The following is a 20090-nucleotide window of genomic DNA, read 5'->3' on the forward strand; positions in this document are numbered from 1 at the left end:
AACTCATCCTGCCTGTTGACGCTGCTAGAAAAAATACAGCTGCTGATCCTCACCAAGCAGATCCTACCAAATAACCTCATACAAATTCACTATGCACTTTCGCACAGATCAACTGCGTCCAATCTTCTAGAAACTACCAACAGAATCAACACTGCCTTTGGGAATAGAGAACTAGCAGCCACCTATACAGACATCAAATCTGCATTCAATGCAGTACCCATTCCATCTCTCCTAAAGCTACTAGAGAGCCACTATCAGATAGGTGGTGACATCTTAGCTTTCCTGACATCTCTGCCGCATAACCGTGAAACTGACTGTAGATAACTCCCAATACTGCAAAGTAATCTCAGTTGGAGTCCCAAAACAAGGGGCAGTACTGTCCAGCCTCCTCTTCACTGCCCTCATTGCCCCGCTGGTAACCCGAGAGCTGAATAGGCTAATATATGCCAATGACCTAAAGATACTCACGCCAATTAAGGCATACCAAGATCCTCACCAAATCCCAGAAGAGATAACATCCACTCTCGCAGAAATATCTACCTATCTCAAGCAATTTAGTCTACGCATCAATCCAGAGAAATCAGAAACCATGGTTTTCTCGCTAAAACAAAACACAACAAAAATCTATCCAGCCTTCAATGGAGCTTCTATCCCACTTGTTGAAAATCACACTGACCTAGGGATCAGATTCAACCCAAAGCTTCTGTTCAGCCAACATGTAGACATGCTTGTCGCAAAAGCCGCTAGAATACAATGGCTATGCAAGCAGCATCTCCAACATGTGAGAGACAAATCCACCACTGTCAAATACATTTCAATAATTGTTTATCCCCAACCTCTCTATGCTGCAGAGATCTATCCACATCTCCCTTTACCACCAAACCAGTGTTCTCCTCTGAGCATTGGCTCCTGAAATGGGCTTGCCACAAGCTCAGCCTATCCCAGCTCCGAACCACCACTATGGCCAACACACTCTACATCCCAAGGCTTACGTGGCTCACTGATGAAAGAAGAATTGTCATTACAGTCAAACTCATGGCTGGTCTCATCTCCTCTCCCTCCTTCTAGGAGGACTGTGCATGGAGGACCCCAGTGGCACATCTGTGAGGAAATCCACAACTATTCCCTCTTCAAACATGCCTTCACCTGTCAGAATGGTTCCTTCCTCAGCAGATGTTATCACGAGTCCATGTCAATTTCAACAAGTTTAGTCAGGATCGACATTACAGAAAAGGACTACTCCATAGTGGGTGGCCAAGGTCTCCAATATTATAACCTGAGTCCCAATGTATTCTCTTACTTAATTATGCTGTTCGATGTACAGCATATTCCTATGTTATGTATTTTGTGACTAATGTTCTGTACACTCACTTAATGTTTAGTATACCTAATTCATTTCTCTAATTTTCCAATACTTTATTTAAGTTATTCATTATTATTGTATACACTTATTTTTTTGGTTTCTTCAGGCAACTTTGTCTTTACATAACATTGTTAATCCCTGATCACTGTGCTGTGACAGGCAGTTGCAACAGCACTACTATATACATCACTATCTCAGTGTTGCAATAAAGATGTCTCTCTCAAATGGGAAGGAAACTCGACATGGGGGACAAAATTTTTAAATCAACTAGATCAGTAGTTCCCAAACTACTGAGATCTACAAACCTTTTCGAAAATCAAAAAAAGTTTGCATACCCCTATATATATATATATAGGTAATTTGTTTCTGTGTGTGTGTGTGTAGATACACACACACACACACACACACACACACACACACGTATTAGCATAATGAAGTAGTTAAAAAATAGTAAAAAATATAATACAAAAATTAAGAAAATAAATATAAAGCTTTCATTAGAGGCAGCAAAATGCATATTCCTCCACATGATGCCAAATGTATAACTGATATTAAATATTAAATCAAAATTAATGCCAGTAGCATGGCAAAACTGTTGAGCAAAAATAATAAATCAAACAATGATTAATCAATAGGGAGGGAGAAGAAAAGGCGAGACTAAAAATTGTAGCAGAAAATCTCCAAATAATTTAGAAAATCCAATTCAAAATAATAAATCAATTTCAAAATTTAGAGTCAATTACATAAGAATTTAACGGCACCCCCCCCTCATAAGGTGCCAGTTCCGAATTACGTGAAATATCACAAATAGAGACTAAACAATAAAATAAAACCAAAGGAACAATAGCTCCAAAAGTGGAAGAAAAGGAGCTATTGTTCCACCTGAGGAACAATAGCTCCAAAAGTGGAAGAAAAGGACTTGAGAGTTATGATTTTGGAGCTTTGGGGTGGATGGAATCTATCCAGTTATATTAAAGGAGGCAGCAATGGAAGTAAGCAAACCCTTAGCCATAATTATGAGAGCTTCCTTGGATACAGGGGAAGTACCCATGGACTGGAGATGTGCAAATGTGATCCCAATTCACAAAGGAGGATCAAAGGCTGACACAAGTAATTATAGACCTGTGAGTTTAACTTCTGTTCCCGGAAAATTAATGGAGGCACTGGTTAAAGAAGCACTGCAGGATCATCTAGACAAGACTTCAGTTATAGCTCAGACACAGCATGGTTTTGTTAAGGGGAAGTCTTGCCTGACCAATTTGATTGGATACTATGATGCAGTCACAAAAGAACTGGATGCAGGGAATAACTTTGATATTATATACTTGGATCTTAGAAAGGCTTTTGATACTGTTGCACGTGGAAGACTGCTGCACAAATTGGAGCAGTGTGGCATTGGAGGCAAATTGCTGCTATGGATAAAGGGGTGGTTGAGGGGGAGAAGACAGAGAGTGGTAATCAATGGACACTGCTCATCGTGGACTAATGTTATTAGTGGAGTCCCTCAGGGTTCAGTATTGGGTCGGGCGCCTCCGTAGCCAGGTGGGAAGGAGCAGCAGTGCGTAGCACATGCTTCTTGATTAGACCGGGGTTCGAGCCCGTCACCACCAAATACGGAGTATGCGGAAAGGTCAAGGAATGACCACCGCATATCCCGGAGCAATATGGCCTTAGTTGCTAATGCTCCAAAAAACCAAATAACAAACAAACAAGTATTGGGTCCTTTATTGTTTTCTGTATTTATAAATGATATTGATGATGGTATATCAAGCTTAATGTCCAAGTTTGCAGACGATATGAAGGTTGGCAGGGTTGTCAAGGACACTACTGACACTATGCTGCTGCAACAGGATCTGGAAAGGTTAAGCAGATGGGCTGAGAGGTGGCAAATGAAGTTTAACATTGACAAATGTAAAGTACTACATATGGGAAACAGCAACCCCAGAGCAACGTATCAACTCTGTGGTATTACACTGAGAGTGGTAGAGAATGAAAGGGACCTGGGGGTGGTTGTGCAGGCAGATATGAAGTTCTCTGAGCAGTGCAGACGGGCTGCAAGAGTAGCTCATGGTGTATTGTTAATGATATATAGGAATTTTTCTAGCAGGGATAAGGAGGTGATTATTCCCTTGTATAAGGCAATGGTCAGGCCACACCTAGAGTACTGTATACAGGCCTGGAGACCTCATTTCAAGAAGGATGTAGAGCTGCTGGAACGAGTACAGAGAAGGGCAACAAGATTAGTGAATGGAACAAAGGGGTGCTCTTACGAAGAAAGGCTTAAGTTTTGCAAATTACAGTGTCTGGAGACTAGGCAGCCGCGAGGTGATCTGATAGAGGTGTACAAAGCCTTGAATGGTTTGAGCATGCTCAATGCTGATGGGATTCTTCCTCTTGCTCAGAATAATCACCTGAGAGGGCATAAATTCAAATTGAGGAAAGACAGATGTAGGATAGATGTGCGGAAATTTGCCTTTAGCCAGCGGGTGGTTGGTAGGTGGAACAGACTTCCATCCCTTGTCGTGGAAGTTGATAGCCTAAATAAGTTTAAGGCTCGGCTGGACAGGTATTTCGAACGAACAGAGGGGTGAAGTGGAAGTGGTTATTTTTTATTTATTTATTTTACTTTAATTTTTTTGGCTGATGCTGCATAAGCTTGATTTCTTGCATCAAATGCCTCTACTAATGCTAATACTAATGATACAGTCAGACATGAAGTTCTGAGCACTGTAGACTGGTTGCAGGGTAGGCCCATGATGTCCTATCAATGATTTATTGAACATTTGCTAGTAGAGATAAGGACATCATAATGACATTATATAAGGTTATTGTTAGTCCACACTTGAAATACTGTGTTCAATTGTGGGGACTGCATCTAAAAAAAAACAGAGCTTCTTGAAAGGGTCCAGAGAAGGGTAACTCACCTGGTGAGATCAGCAAAAAAACATCCTTATGATGTTATTGTTGTTATTTTGGTTTTTAGGAGCATTAGCAACTAAGGCCATATTGCTCCAACATCCTTATGAAGAAAGACTTCAAATATGTGGGAGGCAATAGTAAAATAAATGATTAAATTTTCATGGTTATAAATGATGCTAGAACTAGGGGCCATAAATTCAAGCTATGGGAAGTAGATGTTTAGAATGAACTGCAGGAAGTTTTATTTTAGTCGAGTTATAAATTACTGGAATAAGTTACCTACATGGGTGATAGAGGTTGACAGTTTGGGGAAATTCAAAGATCAGCTGAATACCTATGAGAGGAGGGAAATGCATAAGTTGTCTATATCCTTTTCTCTTATTATCATTTATTTTATTTTATTATGGCTGGTGTAGCATAAGCCTTAGACTTCCTTGCACCATATGACCATTACCAGTGGTAAGATGTGAATATTTTAACAATGGGCTCGCAGTTTTGCCGACTTTTTGAGGTGAAACATCCTTGGAGATTCCTGCCGCGAATGACGTCACTTCCGTGATGCCATTCGCTTCCCACGTTCACACTACTAGTCTGAGCCGAGCACTCACTAATAGTGTGATCAGAGCACGTGAAGCATTTTTCGTGACCAGTATGATATCTAGAGTCAGGCTAGTCATCATGCCCCCCCCCATTACGATAATACCTATGATTATGATAGGTGGGGATTACATTATTATACAAATATTCAAGAAAAATTTATTCTGAAAATTGCATATAGAATTTACTTTATTAATATTTGTTGTCGATCTTCTGCTTTGCTCAATCGCTGAGCAGTGATTTGACGTAACAATCTGGATCAAATTGATGTAATGGTTTTCAATTTATATGTATGGTCTTCATAATCGGCAACGTGTTCAATTGTCACAATATTATTCATTACGCTGAAAGCTCGCTCATCTTCAGCACTGCTAATCGCAATGGTTTCAAAGATATCTGGCTTTCTAAATTGAAGAGGGAATTTCACTCGATTTTAAGGATAAACTGTCTTCGGCAAAATCACTAAAATCATTCATTTTTATTTCATATTTTATCAGAAAACTTAAATTTCTTGAAAGGTTTTTCACCATCTTGCGAGGAGATGAAAGTTCTTTCATATTCCACGATTCCAGGTAGCATATGTTTAAAATTTCTTTCATTTCCTCATCGTCGACAGTATCCTTATTTTATTTATTTTATTTAAAATTACTCTGTTGCATTAATAACTTATCCTTAATAACATGTCACGAGATAGTTTTTTAAATGTGTTCTTACTTTCGATTCCTTCAAATTCTTTCAACTTCAACATGCTCTCAATTTTAGCTTCATAATTTCCTTCAAAATTTTTCAAATTAGTAATAGTATTGATAGTTAGAATAGTTAATTTATCTGCTTTTACTATAGTGATGTAAAACTTCTGAAAGGTAAGAGAGCTCCTACAAGATGTCGATCATTAGTGCTAAATCTTTAAGAAATTCCAGATTGAAAAGTGGGTTTAATAATCCAGATTATTTAATTTTCTGATTCAAAATATTTGCACAAGGTGGGATAATCCCTCCGACCCTCAATTGCCACCTGCCGGCTACAAGCTTCCCCCTTTGTGGCCCGAACAAATACCGGAAAAAATATCTCCCGGTAAAAATGTTCCATTTTCTTGTTATTATTATAATAAGATTATTTAAGTAGGATTGTGTGGCACCTGTCAATCACTATCTGGAGTTTATAAGATTATAAACTTCAGATAAGTGATTGACAGGTGCCACTCACTGCTTTCCCCCCCACTTGATGATGTTTTTAAATCGCGAACTCATTTGCCGATTTTAAAACAGCTGTATGGGGGGAAACACCCTATCTCAACTAACACACCCCACTGGATGACACAAATCAATGAGAAAGAAAACGCCTTCACCGAATCATCAAGTTTGGCCGTATAATCAATCCGTTCTACGACAACATACACTGCACGGAGACAAGTGTTACCAAATAATGGATTTAGCCTTATTATTATTAAGATTATTTAAGTATATTAAGATTATTATAATTATGATTATTATAATACTTAAACATTTGATTATAATTTGTATGATTTTTTGCAAATTTTAATTTGTGATTTTGATATAATTAAACTGTGATTACTGTCAGTAATGTGGTGTTTGTGAAATAATTGTATACTGTCATTATTTTAGCATTAAAAAATAAATATTTCCTTTTGTTTTCTCATATTGCCGTCCGCAAGCTACAAACTGCCCACCGTGGTCCGAACACACGACTGATCTTTATACAATAGTTTCCACGTCAAGTCCTTTTCCACACCAAAACAATAATCCTTAATTTGCGCTGGTTTTTTGGAGTTTGGTGATATAGTGCATAGTTTTGTTTTGTTTTTAATTATTGCCTGTATGCCATTATATTTTGGAACATTATCTTCACAGTGAAAGCCTCGACGCAGTTTCCAAATCTACCAACATTTCATCTTCGGAAAGTTTACCTCAAAGTTGCCTCATTCGTCCCTCCCTCTCTCCCCTCAACGTCGCTACTGTCATTAGTTCTTTGAATACTGTGCAAAACATCGGAATCACTCGAATATTCAGCTACTATGACCATGTAAACATAGACAGGAGAAATTTACTGAAACGCGTGGATCACTCACTTCTCCGAAAAACATATGAATTCTTGTCGGAATAAGGGGGAACCATAACACAGGTTGACCAGAGACTATTATCCGTGTCGGGAATATTCTTAATCCTCTGACTAGGTATGGAAAGCATATTAACTAGTACGACTTCTCGGAATGTGGCTCCATAGGTTTTACGGACACCAGTAACAATGTGGAACGGTAATCTTTTTCACCTTTAATTCACGCTTTCTAATTGCCTAAAGGCAAGAGGTGAAAACAATGCGTACAAAGTTGTTTCTCTTAATCGTCGTTCTACAGAAATTATTTTAAATGTTTCCGCAGAAACCAAAGGGAATTCAAAAAAATTCGCTATGAAGAAGTTCGTTAATTACAGTTAAACTGTAATTAACTCAAAAATGAAGCAATTTTAAAATACATAACTGGTCGATTGTGCCATTAAAATGATGGGATGGAGCCCTGCTCGCCCCACCGTAATTCCGACTCGGATACTCAATAATTAAATTCAGCATTTCATTTGTAAAATAAATAATCGTTTCAACAATGGGCTCGCAAATTTAAAAAATAATAATAATAACAATGGGCTCTCGCGAGCCCAATATAGCTCACCACTGACCATTACTAACTGATGCTTTAAGTAGAAAGCCCACTTTCCTCAAATTTATACAGAAATAGGCTATGCCCAACATGTACGATACATTAATCTGATTTATTAGAAGTTGACCACTGAGGAAGAAATTCAAAGTTTGTTTCAGAATATGTGGCTCCTTTTAATATTTACTCTTTACAATTCTAAAAATAAAACAATTTAAAATAATACAATAGGTGAAATTATCATTTTTCTTTTTAATCAATGTCTTAATAAATTTATTGTGGCTTAGACTCCAACTGAGGAGTTCCTAAGCGGCATACCCCATATATATTTAAATTGCCACTGTTCCGCAAGCCATAATTGAAACCACCATCTTACAGTTTTTACTATTTTCAATGATATTCATGAAAATAAATTCCAATAAATTTACTCAAATGGCTATTTCAAGAAAAGTCAGATAACCAAAAAATAAAATAAATAAAGGACTTGTAGCCTATTTTATTAATAAAAATAACTGGTGGGGGGGGGCAGTTGTCCTCTGAATCACATTTTTTTGTACTGCTTGTTTAATGTGTGGGGGAGCAATCAAGAACGGGACATGATATTGCCAAGGGGAATGTCTGAGTGTGCGCGATCTAAGGACTGTGGGGAAATCAGGCACCAACTCAGTTATGGGCCTATATGAGAGCCTGAAGGACAGGGTGGATGCCCTCGGATTTAAATTGAGGGGGCCATCAAGCTCTCAGCTGCCCACATCAACACCAGAGCTTGTACTTGAACATCATGCAACACAGCGGCAACCCCGAAGGCAGAATGCACTGGTCCCAAAGGAACTAGTTTAGTTGTTGTCAGGGAAATGGGGAACATACTGTGCAAAAAGGAAAGGTGGAACAGGACCAGGGTATGTCTACCAGGGGCAAAGGTTGATGATGTTGTAGAGCAGATATCTTTTAAGGGCACAACTTGCCCTTAAAAGATATCTAATAACCTTAAAAAGAAAAAGATCTGTAGATTTACTTAACAAGTACAGGTAAATGATGAAAAAAGCAGTGAGTTAGGGTTGAATTTGAAAGTGTCTGCAATTCTGTCCAGACACGATAGGAGGAAGTATATGATGACAGTCTTGTCGATCAATTGGACCCCAGGTAGATTGTGCAAGGCTCAAGGAGAAGAATGTTTCTCAGCCTGGTCTGTGCTTATTAACAGGAGAGACTGCTTCTACAGGGCTGGGATACACTTAAATAGAAAAGGTGCAAGAATATTTGCTGATGCTATAGAGGCAGTGTTAGGTGGGTCGGAAAACTGCTAGCCTGGGTGGATACCTGGACTAATAGATTAACAGTAGCTGCTGGCAGAGGTGAAAGTGATTCTTGCACTGCTTCTATTGGAATGAGCAGCAGCCTGGAAAACAAGGTGCAGGGGATTCCAGAGACTGCTGGGAGTCATTGTGGAACAATGACTCCCAGCCACCTCTGGAATTACGGAGATAAAGGAACAAGTAAATACATGGGCTGTGTTAGGGTAGCTAAGAATAGGAACAGGTGCATGTATACTTGCATGTACACCAATGTGTCAATGAGTTTGGTAAATAAACTTGATGAATTTGAGGTACTGGTCAAAACATCAAAGGCAGATATTGTTGGGATATCAGAGATGTGGTGTCACACAGATATAAGGTATGCAGAACTGGAATTTGGGGAGTACAATGTGTATAGAAAGGACACATAGGGTAGGAAGGGAGGAGGGGTTATGTTGTTAGTTACGAAACACAAACTCTAAGGAAGAGCATCCAGTTGACATGGGCGGACAGTGCAGTGTCGTGTCAGTTTGGTGTGACATAAGTACAGTTGGTCGTCGATTTAAGACCGACTTCTGTTCTGACTGACAGGTCGTAAGTCGATCTGGTCGTATGTCGGCCATATATTTATTAATCTTTCTAATCTTTTTATCATCTTTATACTTTATTTTTATAATCTTTTAAATTTTTATCATCTTTTATTTTTCATTTTAAATACAGTAATATTTTTATCTTTTACTTAGTGATACTGTACATACCTTTGTTTCTACGCCTAGGCTCTCTCTCTATAATGAGGTTAAATTCAAACGTTCTCTACATTTTAATTTGTTTATTATTCATACTGTTTATAAAATAACAAAACTACAATCTATAATTATATTGGACATTTTTGTTGGAGGCTTGAAGTGGTGGAACCCATGTTTAGTCTCTAGAGCTAAGTTCCGGTCAACCCTTCCCTATCTCTTCCATCATGCAGTATGATTGATGACTTTTGAGGTTATGATGAACGTCGTGGCGAGATCCAATATTCCTTACATTTCAAGGGTACAGCTCTAAAATGGCGTTCACAGGCCGGCCACTAGTTAGTACACCAGACCGAACCTATTGGTAACTCTCTAGGAGGCTTCCGGATCAGCTAGTGTATAATCTTGCTACCTCTACTCTGCCAGATAGTGACTGGAGGGAGTTCGAGTAGTGTGTATGCGGGGAGCATTGTCGAGGCCACGTTATGTCAAGGATCAGGGTATATTCTTACCACATGTACGCCATATCCAAAAATTTCATTACTTCATACAGCATGTCCCACCCACTTTTTCTTACTATTGAATACACCATGAACTGTCAAAATAATAGAGCAAGCTTATCTGCGAAAAGATCTAAACCTCCCAAGGACTTCCTAATTCATTTCACAAATATACGTGGTCTCAATTCTAATCTCAACGATGTCCATTTCCACTTGCAGTCTTCCAAACCCCATTTACTTTTTCTGACTGAATCTCAGTTATCAGTTGATTCAACTACTGCTCATCTCAGATGTCCAAATTATTTGCTGTATGATTCCTTTCGCCTCAAAGGTGGTACTTGTGCATATGTCCGTTCTGATATTCCCTGTCAAAGACTTGGCAATTTGGAATCTCCTCTCTTTGATCTTCTCTGGCTTAAAATCTCTCTACCTCATTGTGTAAAATTCATCTGTTGTCTCTACCGTTCTCCCAACTCCACTAATCACTTGGAGCTCTTTGACTTCCTCTCTTTGCAACTTGACTTTCTCCAGTCCAACTTTCCTAACAGTGAGGTAATTTTCCTTGGTGATTTTAACGTTCACAACTCCAGCTGGCTTCCATTTTCTAGTCACACCGACCCAGCAGGTCGAGATGCTGAGGCTTTTGCAATTACTAATGACCTAGCACAGATTGTTCATTTACCTACAAGAATACCGGACAATCCTAATCATACAGCCAATACGCTCGATTTTTTTCTCACAAACAACCCTTCTAAGTACAAGGTTGAAGTGGGAGGTCCTTTAGGCACTTCAGATCACAACTTGGTGATTGTCTTTTCTCCAATAGAACCTTTATCTCATGGCTATTCCGAACCTCGTATTGTTTGGCATTACAAGAATGCAAAATGGGATGACCTGCGAGACTTCTTTTCCTTGGTCTGATTACTGTTTCAAAACTTCTGATGTCAACGTTTGCTCAGATCGTGTCAGTGAAATTATTGTTGCAGGAATGGAATCCTTTATCCCGCACTCCACTTTAAAATCTCTTCCTTTATCTAAACCTTGGTTTTCCAATAAATGTGCTAAGGCTATTCAAGAGAAGAATGTTGCATATCGTAATTGGCTTGTTTCTAATTCTTCAGTTTCATTTTCTGCTTACACCAAAGCTCGCAACAATTGTAAAGCAGTTATTAATCAGTCCAAACTAGAGTTTGAACAGGCTAAGAGTAGAAAACTTGCTTCTTGCCCTAATGGTAGCCGAGCATTCTGGTCTCTTGCCAAAGCTATTGGCCGCAACTGTTGCCCATCTCTGCTCCCACCTCTGTCCAAACCAGACGGTTCTGTTGTCACTTCAGCCAAGGATAAAGCTGACCTGCTAGCATCTGATTTTTCTTCCAGCTCATGTATTAATGATCTTGGTAAAACACCTCCCACCATTCCCAACACGCTCCATTCAATGCCTCCTGTGGTCTTCCGTCAAAAGGATATCAGAAGGATTTTGATGAATCTTGATGCTAAGAAAGCTCCAGGTCCTGATGGTATTTCTCCACTTGTTCTCAAAACCTGTGCTCCTGAACTTACTCCTATTCTTTCTCACCTTTTTTCACTTTCTTATTCCAAAGGTGTTTTTCCTTCTGCTTGGAAATTTGCTCATATCCAGCCAGTATCCTAAAAAGGGTGACAAGTCCCTCCCATCCAATTATCATCCCATTGCAATTACTTCTACTCTTTCTAAAGTAATGGAGAAATCAATTAACCGCCAACTCTTAAACTACCTAGAAACCTTCCGTCTGATCAACGATCGCCAGTATGGATTCCGTCAGTGTCGATCCACTGGTGATATTCTGGCTTATGTTACCCATTTATTGACTAATTCAATGGAAAGGTTCAGTGAAACACAAGTAGTTGCTCTTGACATCCCAAAGGCTTTTGATCGTGTTTGGCATAAAGGTCTTCTAAACAAGCTTCCATCTTATGGTTTGCCAACTGTTTTTAGTAATTGGTTATCCAGTTTTCTCTGTGATCGCTCACTGAGGGTGATGGCAGATGGCTCTCTGTCTTCTAACTTCTCCACTAATGCCGGTGTCCTCCAAGGTTCAGTTCTTTCCCCCACTCTTTTCCTCTTGTATATCAATGACCTTCTTCCATTGACTGGAAATCCTATCCATAGTTTTGCCGATGATGATAGCACATTCCATTCAACTTTCTATTTTGAAAAACCATGTCCTGCTCAATCAGCTTCAACTTCTCGAAAATCTGCTACCAATTCCTTAAATGCCGATCTTCAGGTAATTCTCCAGTGTAGCAAAGACAACTTAGTTGATTTCAACAGTTCTAAAACTCAGTCTTGTCTTATATCTCGCAAAAAGGATTCTTCTGCTACTATGCTTATCTTTAGTGACACTCCGATTTCTAGGCAAAATGATATATCTCTTTTGGGGATTACCCTGACTTCTAATCTCTCTTGGCACAAAGCACATTACAAATATTGCTTCCTCTGCATCTAAAAAACCTGGTTTTCTCTTTCGCTCTCGGCATTACTTTTCTTCCAAACAGCTGCTCACTCTGTATAAATCGCAAATCTGCCCTGCCATGGAATATTGTTCCCACAACTGGGGTGGTGCCCCCAAAACCTCTCTCAGGCTTCTTAATTCCATTCAGAAGAGGGCAGTTAGGTTAATTAATGATTCATCTCTAACAGAGTCTCTCCACTCGCTTTCTCATAGACGTACTGTTTCTGCTGCATGCCTCTTCTACAGATACTTCCATGGGCACTGTTCTTCTGAATTGGCTTCTATAATTCCCGCTCTCTCTTTCAAAACAGTCCGAACACGTGCTGCCACCAGCCAACATCCGTTTACTGTCCAACTTCAAACCCACAGAACCAACTTTTCATCTTCCTCATTTATTCATTCAACTGCCGTTTTCTGGAACAACCTTCCTTCATACATATTTCCTGAAAATTACAATCTGCAGAAGTTCAAGTCCAATGTCAAGAAATATCTTCTTTTGTCTTCTTAACCTTCAACCCAAGCACGGTACCAAGTACTATATATGTTCTAATACCTCTCGTGTTTGGGGTTTACATAAAAAAAAAAAAAGCAATGTGAAAAATAATACTGTACATAATGTACTGTAAACACAAAAATACAATCTAAAAATTAATACAAATGAAATTTACAAAATCAGTTTTTAATCTTTGCTTGTGTTTTTAATCTTTGGGTTGTGCATTGTCAGGGTCGTGTTCTTGGGTTGAGGTAGGAGATGTTTATTTATAGAGACATTATGCAAAGCAAATCTTTTTTTAAAACGCTTAAACCACCCAGCACTAGCCTGAAAATCCAGCGTGTGATTTTAAACTCTGAAACAAACTTCTAACCTTTGCTTGCAATGTGTGAAGGCTCATGGGTGTATTTTTTTGTATTAAATCTTCTATCCACATAAACAACAATTTCTCCATTTCATGGATGGGTTCCTGTCGTTGTTTGGTTAAAATTGTAGACTTAATAGGTGCAGAACCTTTCCCAGTTTCTCGAATTCTTTCTTTGTCCTTAAGTATCGTCGATACCGTGGAATGTGATAACTTCAAGTCGTGCTATCGTATTCACTTTCTTTCCGCCTTCATACTGCTGGATAATTTTCATTTTACACTCTAAATCAATAGTTTTCCTTGACTTCTTACCTGGCATATATGTAGATGAAGGCATTTTCTTTTTACTAAACATTTTATGGGTATTTCAGTAGAATTTTAATTAATACACCATACACAACAGATGCTTGAAAGCGACTGGGTGTATGTGAGAGAGAGAAACTGAGTGTATGTGCCTGGTGCTGTCCTCAGGCCTCCCGTCATCGATGTGCCTCCTCACCTGGGTTATGGGTGTCCTCAGTAGTGACTTCCTGATTTATTATTAATTTATTCATTTATTTATTTATTATTATTTTATTTTATTTTGTGGTCGTAAGTGCGGCCAGTCGTAAGTCGACAACCAAGTGTACTAGGAAAGCAAAATTGAGAGTAGGAGTGTGTTATAGGTCCAATGACTCTGATGAGTATAATAAACAGCGTACTAGAGTGAGCCAGTAAATCAGTGTCTTATAATGAGGGGGATTTTAATTTCCCAGATATTGATTGGAATTTGTGGGTTGGTCACTCACACACTAGCAAAGCTTTTGTGGATTTATTGGATGATTTTTTTCTACAGTAGCATCTTTGGGAAGGAACTAGAGGGAGCAATACTCTCGATCTGATTATCAGTAGTGATTCTTCATTCATTAAGAATCTGCAGATAGAGGAACCACTCGGTGGCAGTGATCACAGTGTGCTAAAGTGGGATTTACTCAAAGAGGTAACTACCATCAGGGTTAAAGGGAAAGGTTTTTGCTTTCGTAAAGGTGACTATGGAGATCTGAGACAATATTTAAATTCTATACGGTGAGACCAACTCATGATGTTACCAACAGCAAATTCAAAATGGGAAGCATTCAAAGAATTTATCTTGGGAGCTACTAGGCATTTCACACCAAATAAGAAATTTTGTTCAAGGTTTAGGCCTAAATGGATGTCAGATGAACTAATAAGACGTGGCAGAGAAGAAAAATGCATAGAACAGGTGACATGGAAGCCTATGATAGATAGAGCTGGTAACCAATTCACAAAGGAGGTTAGGCAGGCAAAGGCAGGTGAGAAATTTTTGGCAAAGGATGCAAAGAAAAACAGCAAAGAGTTCTTTACTTATGTAAACTCTAGGAGGAGAGGGTTGAATCAGATTGGTCCACTTGATATTGATGGTTCAACTATTGATGATCTGCTCAGGTAGCTAAAAACCTAAATGAATATTTTTCATCTACATTCACACATGAGGAGTTATTCTGAGAGGGGAATTAAACTCTGGCAGTGAGCTAGATGATTTTGTAATAACTGAGAGCAAAGAGGAGAAGAAATTGTTAAAGATAAACATAAGAAAGGAACCTGGGATGGATATTAAAGGAAGTAAGCAAACCCTTAGCCATAATTATGAGAGCTTCCTTGGACTCAGGGGAGGTACCGTGGACTGGAGATGTGCAAACATGATACCAATTCACAAGTAGGATCAAAGGGCAACACAAGTAATTACAGACCTGTTAGTTTAACTTCTGTTCCAGGAAAATTAATGGAGGCACTTGTTAAAGAAGCACTGCAGGATCATCTACACAAGACTTCAGTTATATCTCAGACACAGTATGGGTTTGTTAAGGGAGAAGTGTTGTCTGATATGGTCACATAGGAACTGGATGAAAAGAATAATTTTGATATCATATTTTTGCATTTTATAAAGGCTTTTGATACTGTTGCACATGGAAGACTGTTGAACAAATTGGAGCAGTGTGGCATTGAAGGCAAATTACTGTTGTTGTTGTTTTGGATTTTTAGGAGCATTAGCAACTAAGGCCATATTGCTCCGGGATATGCGGTGGTCATTCCCTGACCTTTCCGCATCCTCCGTATTTGGTGGTGATGGGCTCGAACCCCGGTCTAATCAAGAAGCATGTGATACGCACTACTGCTCCTTCCCACCTGGCTACGGAGGCACACCGCAAATTACTGGTATGGATAAAGTGATGGTTGAGTGGGAGAAGACAGAGTGGTAATCAATGTACACTACTCTTTGTGGACTAATGTTATTAGTGGAGTCTCCCAGGGTTCAGCGTTGGGTCCATTGTTGTTTTCTGTATTTATTAATGATATTGATGATAGTATATCAGGCTTAATGTCCAAGTTTGCAGACGATAGGAAGGTCGGCAGGGTTGTTAATGACAGTACGCTGCTCAAACAGGACGTAGAAAAGATGAGAGGTGGCAACGGAAGTTTAACATTGACAAATGTAAAGTACTGCATATGGTAAGCAGTAACCCCAGAGTAATGTATCAACTATGTGGTACTACACTGACAGTGGTAGAGAATGAAAAGGACCTGGGGGTAATTGTGCAGGCAGATATGAAGTTTTCTGAGCAGTGCAGACAGTCTGCAAGTGTAGCTCATGGTGACTTGTCAATGATATACAGGAATTTTTCTAGCAGGGATAAGGAGGAGCTGGGTGATTATCCCTTGTACAAAGCAATGGTTGGGCCACACCTTGAGTACTGTATACAGGTCTAGAGGCCTCATTTTAAGAAGGATGTAGAGCTGCCAGAACAAGTACAGAGAAGGGCAACAATATTAATGAATGGAACAAAGGATTGCTCTTACGAAGAAAGGCTTAAGTTTTGGAAATGACAGTGTCTGAAGACTAGGCACCTGCGAGGTGATCTGATTGAGGTGTATAAAGCCTTGAATGGATTGATCATGCTCAATGTGCCGACCGGGCTAGCCGGGTGGGTAAAGTGCCTGCCTAGCAAACCAAAGGTCGCGGGTTCGAATCCCGCCTCGGGCTTGGATCAAAGTACTGCAAAAACCTTGGGAGGTGCATTATGGCCACAGAAGCTGATGCGCCAACAACTACCAAAAAAAAAAAAAAAAAAAATCATGCTCAATGCTGTTGGGATTCTTCCTCTTGCTCAGAATAATAACCTGATAGGTCATAAATTCCAACTGAGGACAGACAGTTGTAGGATAGATGTGTGGAAGTTTGCCTTTAGCCAGCGAGTGGTTGGTTGCTAGAACAAACTTCCATCTGTCATTGTAAAACTTGATAGCTTAAGGGAGTAAGCTATCAAGTTATAGCAAGATTCAAGGCAGAACTAGACAAACATTTGGAGCAAGTGGATGGATGAAATGAGGTTTTTTTTTTTTTTTTTTTTCCGGCCGATGCTATATAAGCTTGCTTTCTTGCATCATGTGTCTTTGCTAATTGCTAATGCTAACCAAAACAGGATTTGAAAATGTTTTCTATCTACAATAAAAATGGCAAAAAATAATGAAATTATTTTCATGGTGATACATAGAGAGAGAGAGAGAGAGAGATTTAGTAACAAAACATACAAGAAACTTCATCCCAAACAAAAATCAAGTATCTAAAACTGTGTCTTAATATGTAACCTATATTTAATGAATCCATACTAGAATTACATAAAATGTAATTACAGCTTTAAACTGAAATACTTTTTAAGTAGAGCTCGTGATTTAAAAAAAGAAAAAAAACATTTTTTTTAAAAAATAAATTAATATGCATACATTTAAATACTTCCTCCAAATTAGTTGGCCTGAACAAAATACATTTTTTTCAGGAATTATAAATTTGTTAGAAACACTACAACAGGAAATTCTGTGCTGCTGATTTAAGCACTTTCATCACAGCATTTGATACTGTCAGCATCACTGAAGTGACTTCAACTCCCCTCCTCCTTTGAAAAAAAGGGGAAAAAAAAAAAATCATAGTACAAAATGTGTAAAGTAAATACTCTACTCTTGTTATTTAATGTTTAGGGAAGTTTTTTTAAACAAAACAAACTGTATCAACCTGCATGCTGGTGCACTGCCATGCAATAAAATCATGTCACCATGAGTCTACTTTGCCAACTATTTTCCCATTCATCTAACTGCATCTCTCTAATGGCAAAGTATTTCAACATTCAGCCCATTAGTCAAAGCTCAATCTTCTCATATGAATTAAAAGTGAAAAAAAAAAAATTCTGAATTTGTCTCACAAATTTCCACTCTGAGGTTTGCCTTTTCATGGACTGTACAAATATTTCCAAATTTTGATTATAATTATAACCCAGTGGCTGCTAGTAACCATGTCTTACTAATTTAATATTAACAGCAAGAGCTTATTTTTAATTAACTTGATCTTAACATTATTACTGATATTCTCAATATTAAATTACAAATCTCTCAATGTGCACTAATTTCTTGAAAAAAATAGCCTATCTTTGGAGAGAAAATCATAAAAGAAAAATGTAAAATATTATCCTGTACATCTGAATGCAGCCTGTGATTTCCACTTGTCAATTTCTTAATTTAAGGATTTGTATATTATTTCTGCAATAGCATATCAAACATGACATGAAATATTATAAAGATACTTCTCTGCACACATTTATATTTTATTGCTGAGTTAGCCAAGCTACGACAGTATAAGATTAATATTATAACCAAAGCATTGTAATATTTACATATTAATCATATGTTGATTTAAACTGAGATTTCAGTTAACTTAGCGATAAAATATAGGTGCATGCAGAGAAGTGAATCTCTACTGATAAGTTCTTATCCTACATAAAAATACACTTATGTCAAAAATTACAAGACACGTTTGTGCTCTCTCCCATCTGCATATTCATTATATATTTATGAGGACTTTTTCAATGTACTTTGCATAACCTTTAAAAAAAATCCGCTATTAATATGAATTAATACTGAAACTTAAGAATTACATTATGTTGATCAAGGAGCCATAAAAACATTACCATTCTTCTTGGGGGATCAATTTAACTCACCTCAACACTATTTTTTTATTTTTAATTTTTTCACAACTACTCTATTCATACGGTTGACTGAACAATAACTGGCAAAAACAGCTAGAAGATAAGAGATTGGGATATACTGAATTATCATCAAGCAAGTGTCTGTAAATTGTGTTAGCAATAATGTCAATGTAATGCTGTACAGTGTGCATAATGTTTGAAAAATCAGCTGTACAGTATTACACATGAAATACTTCATCCATATTACTAATATTGCTGGGTATTTTGAAAGAACTTATTTTACAAGAGAAGCAATACGATGCTCACGCCTATTCTTGGACGCCGCATTTGAAAACAGCATGTTAGAATGCAGTTTCAAAATCTTATTTGTACTTTATTAGAGTAACATCATCAGTAATATTAAAGACTTAAGATTCTCATTAATAAAAATACTTACCCCCATTGTAATACACTCCTCATTACCAGGGGGGAATTTTACAACGAATCTGCTACCTGCTTTCTCCTCAGAATCATTAAGGGGTCGAAACCGACACACCACTTTGATGCTGCACTCAGATGAATTCTCCGTCATGTTGTTGAGAGATTAATTTCCTATTTATAAATATGTCAGAATTTTCAATGCTTCCCTTCCTGGATATATTCCATCAGCAAATGACATCGAGAGATATCATCAGAGGATATGTTTTCATCTTGACAACTGTAAGATGGGCACGGCAAAAATTATAAACAGACTACACCCCTGCGACACTGCTTTCTACCTTTCAATGTATGAACTTCCAAGTGATAACATAAAAAAAACTATTCTTTTAGCAAAACATTATACTTGTCTAGGATTGGGTAATATATACATATACACTAATAATAAAACCGCAATAAAATATATACAATCTTATAGACAATTATCCAAAAACACCATAATTTAACTCCCACCCTCTGCATCCAACACTGCCATTTTAACACTTGGATTATGGGATAGGTGCAGATCAATTTTGACGTAACCACGCACAAACATATAGATTGACCAACGTCACAGAATGTCACTCTCTATCTCTAACATGACTATCTTTGAGCAGCTGATGACTTGATAAAACATGCTGTTGGGTGAGCGATGCTCAGTTACATCACTTGCTTTCTTTTAACTGCAAAATAGTTTCGAATTTTTAAGAGCCATACATTATTTTAAATAATAATCCCTAAGCTTTAGTATAGGGAAAACTAATTTTAAAAAAATTGGGTGTGGCCAAGTTACAAGCATAGCAGATGACCAGTACAGAACTTCAACAAATCAAATTATTATTATATTAGGGTTACCAGTAACCGATTACATAAACCCGTATTTTTGTCTGTAAACTGCGTGTCTTCTCTGGTCGATTTGCCTATTTTGCTGGGCGAAAAAACCCAGTTTCTGGGAAGACCTTTCTATATACGCCTGAGACCGACTAACTCAGCCCCGAGTGCAAAAAGCTCATTAAAATTCCTTGCGTCATCGACGGGATACGAACCCGTCCTTTTCCACCCGGTGTGGGGAGGATGATGACTATACCACTATGCTACTCGCGCAAACACCAGGCAGTACTTCAACATCTGTGTTTATATTTGCGTTTTTGTATGGGCGACTAC

General features: G+C 38.2%; 1 protein-coding gene across 2 annotated transcripts in view; it reads right to left on the reverse strand.

Moving 5' to 3' along the window:
• Positions 1-19417, reverse strand: part of LOC150079406 (kinesin heavy chain-like) — a 429176-nt gene extending 409759 nt beyond the window's left edge. For both annotated transcript variants that reach the window (XM_090383638.1, XM_090383639.1), the window contains exon 1: positions 18907-19417. In XM_090383638.1, the coding sequence (XP_090239764.1) occupies positions 18907-19041 (135 nt within the window). In that variant the 5' untranslated portion in view covers positions 19042-19417. The remainder of the gene's footprint in view (positions 1-18906) is intronic.
• Positions 19418-20090: the final 673 nt, after the last annotated feature.

Source organism: Mastigoproctus giganteus, chromosome 10 (genome assembly GCF_048544385.1).
Source record: "Mastigoproctus giganteus isolate SK-2022 chromosome 10, ASM4854438v1, whole genome shotgun sequence".
In the NCBI taxonomy this organism is placed as follows: domain Eukaryota; kingdom Metazoa; phylum Arthropoda; class Arachnida; order Uropygi; family Thelyphonidae; genus Mastigoproctus; species Mastigoproctus giganteus.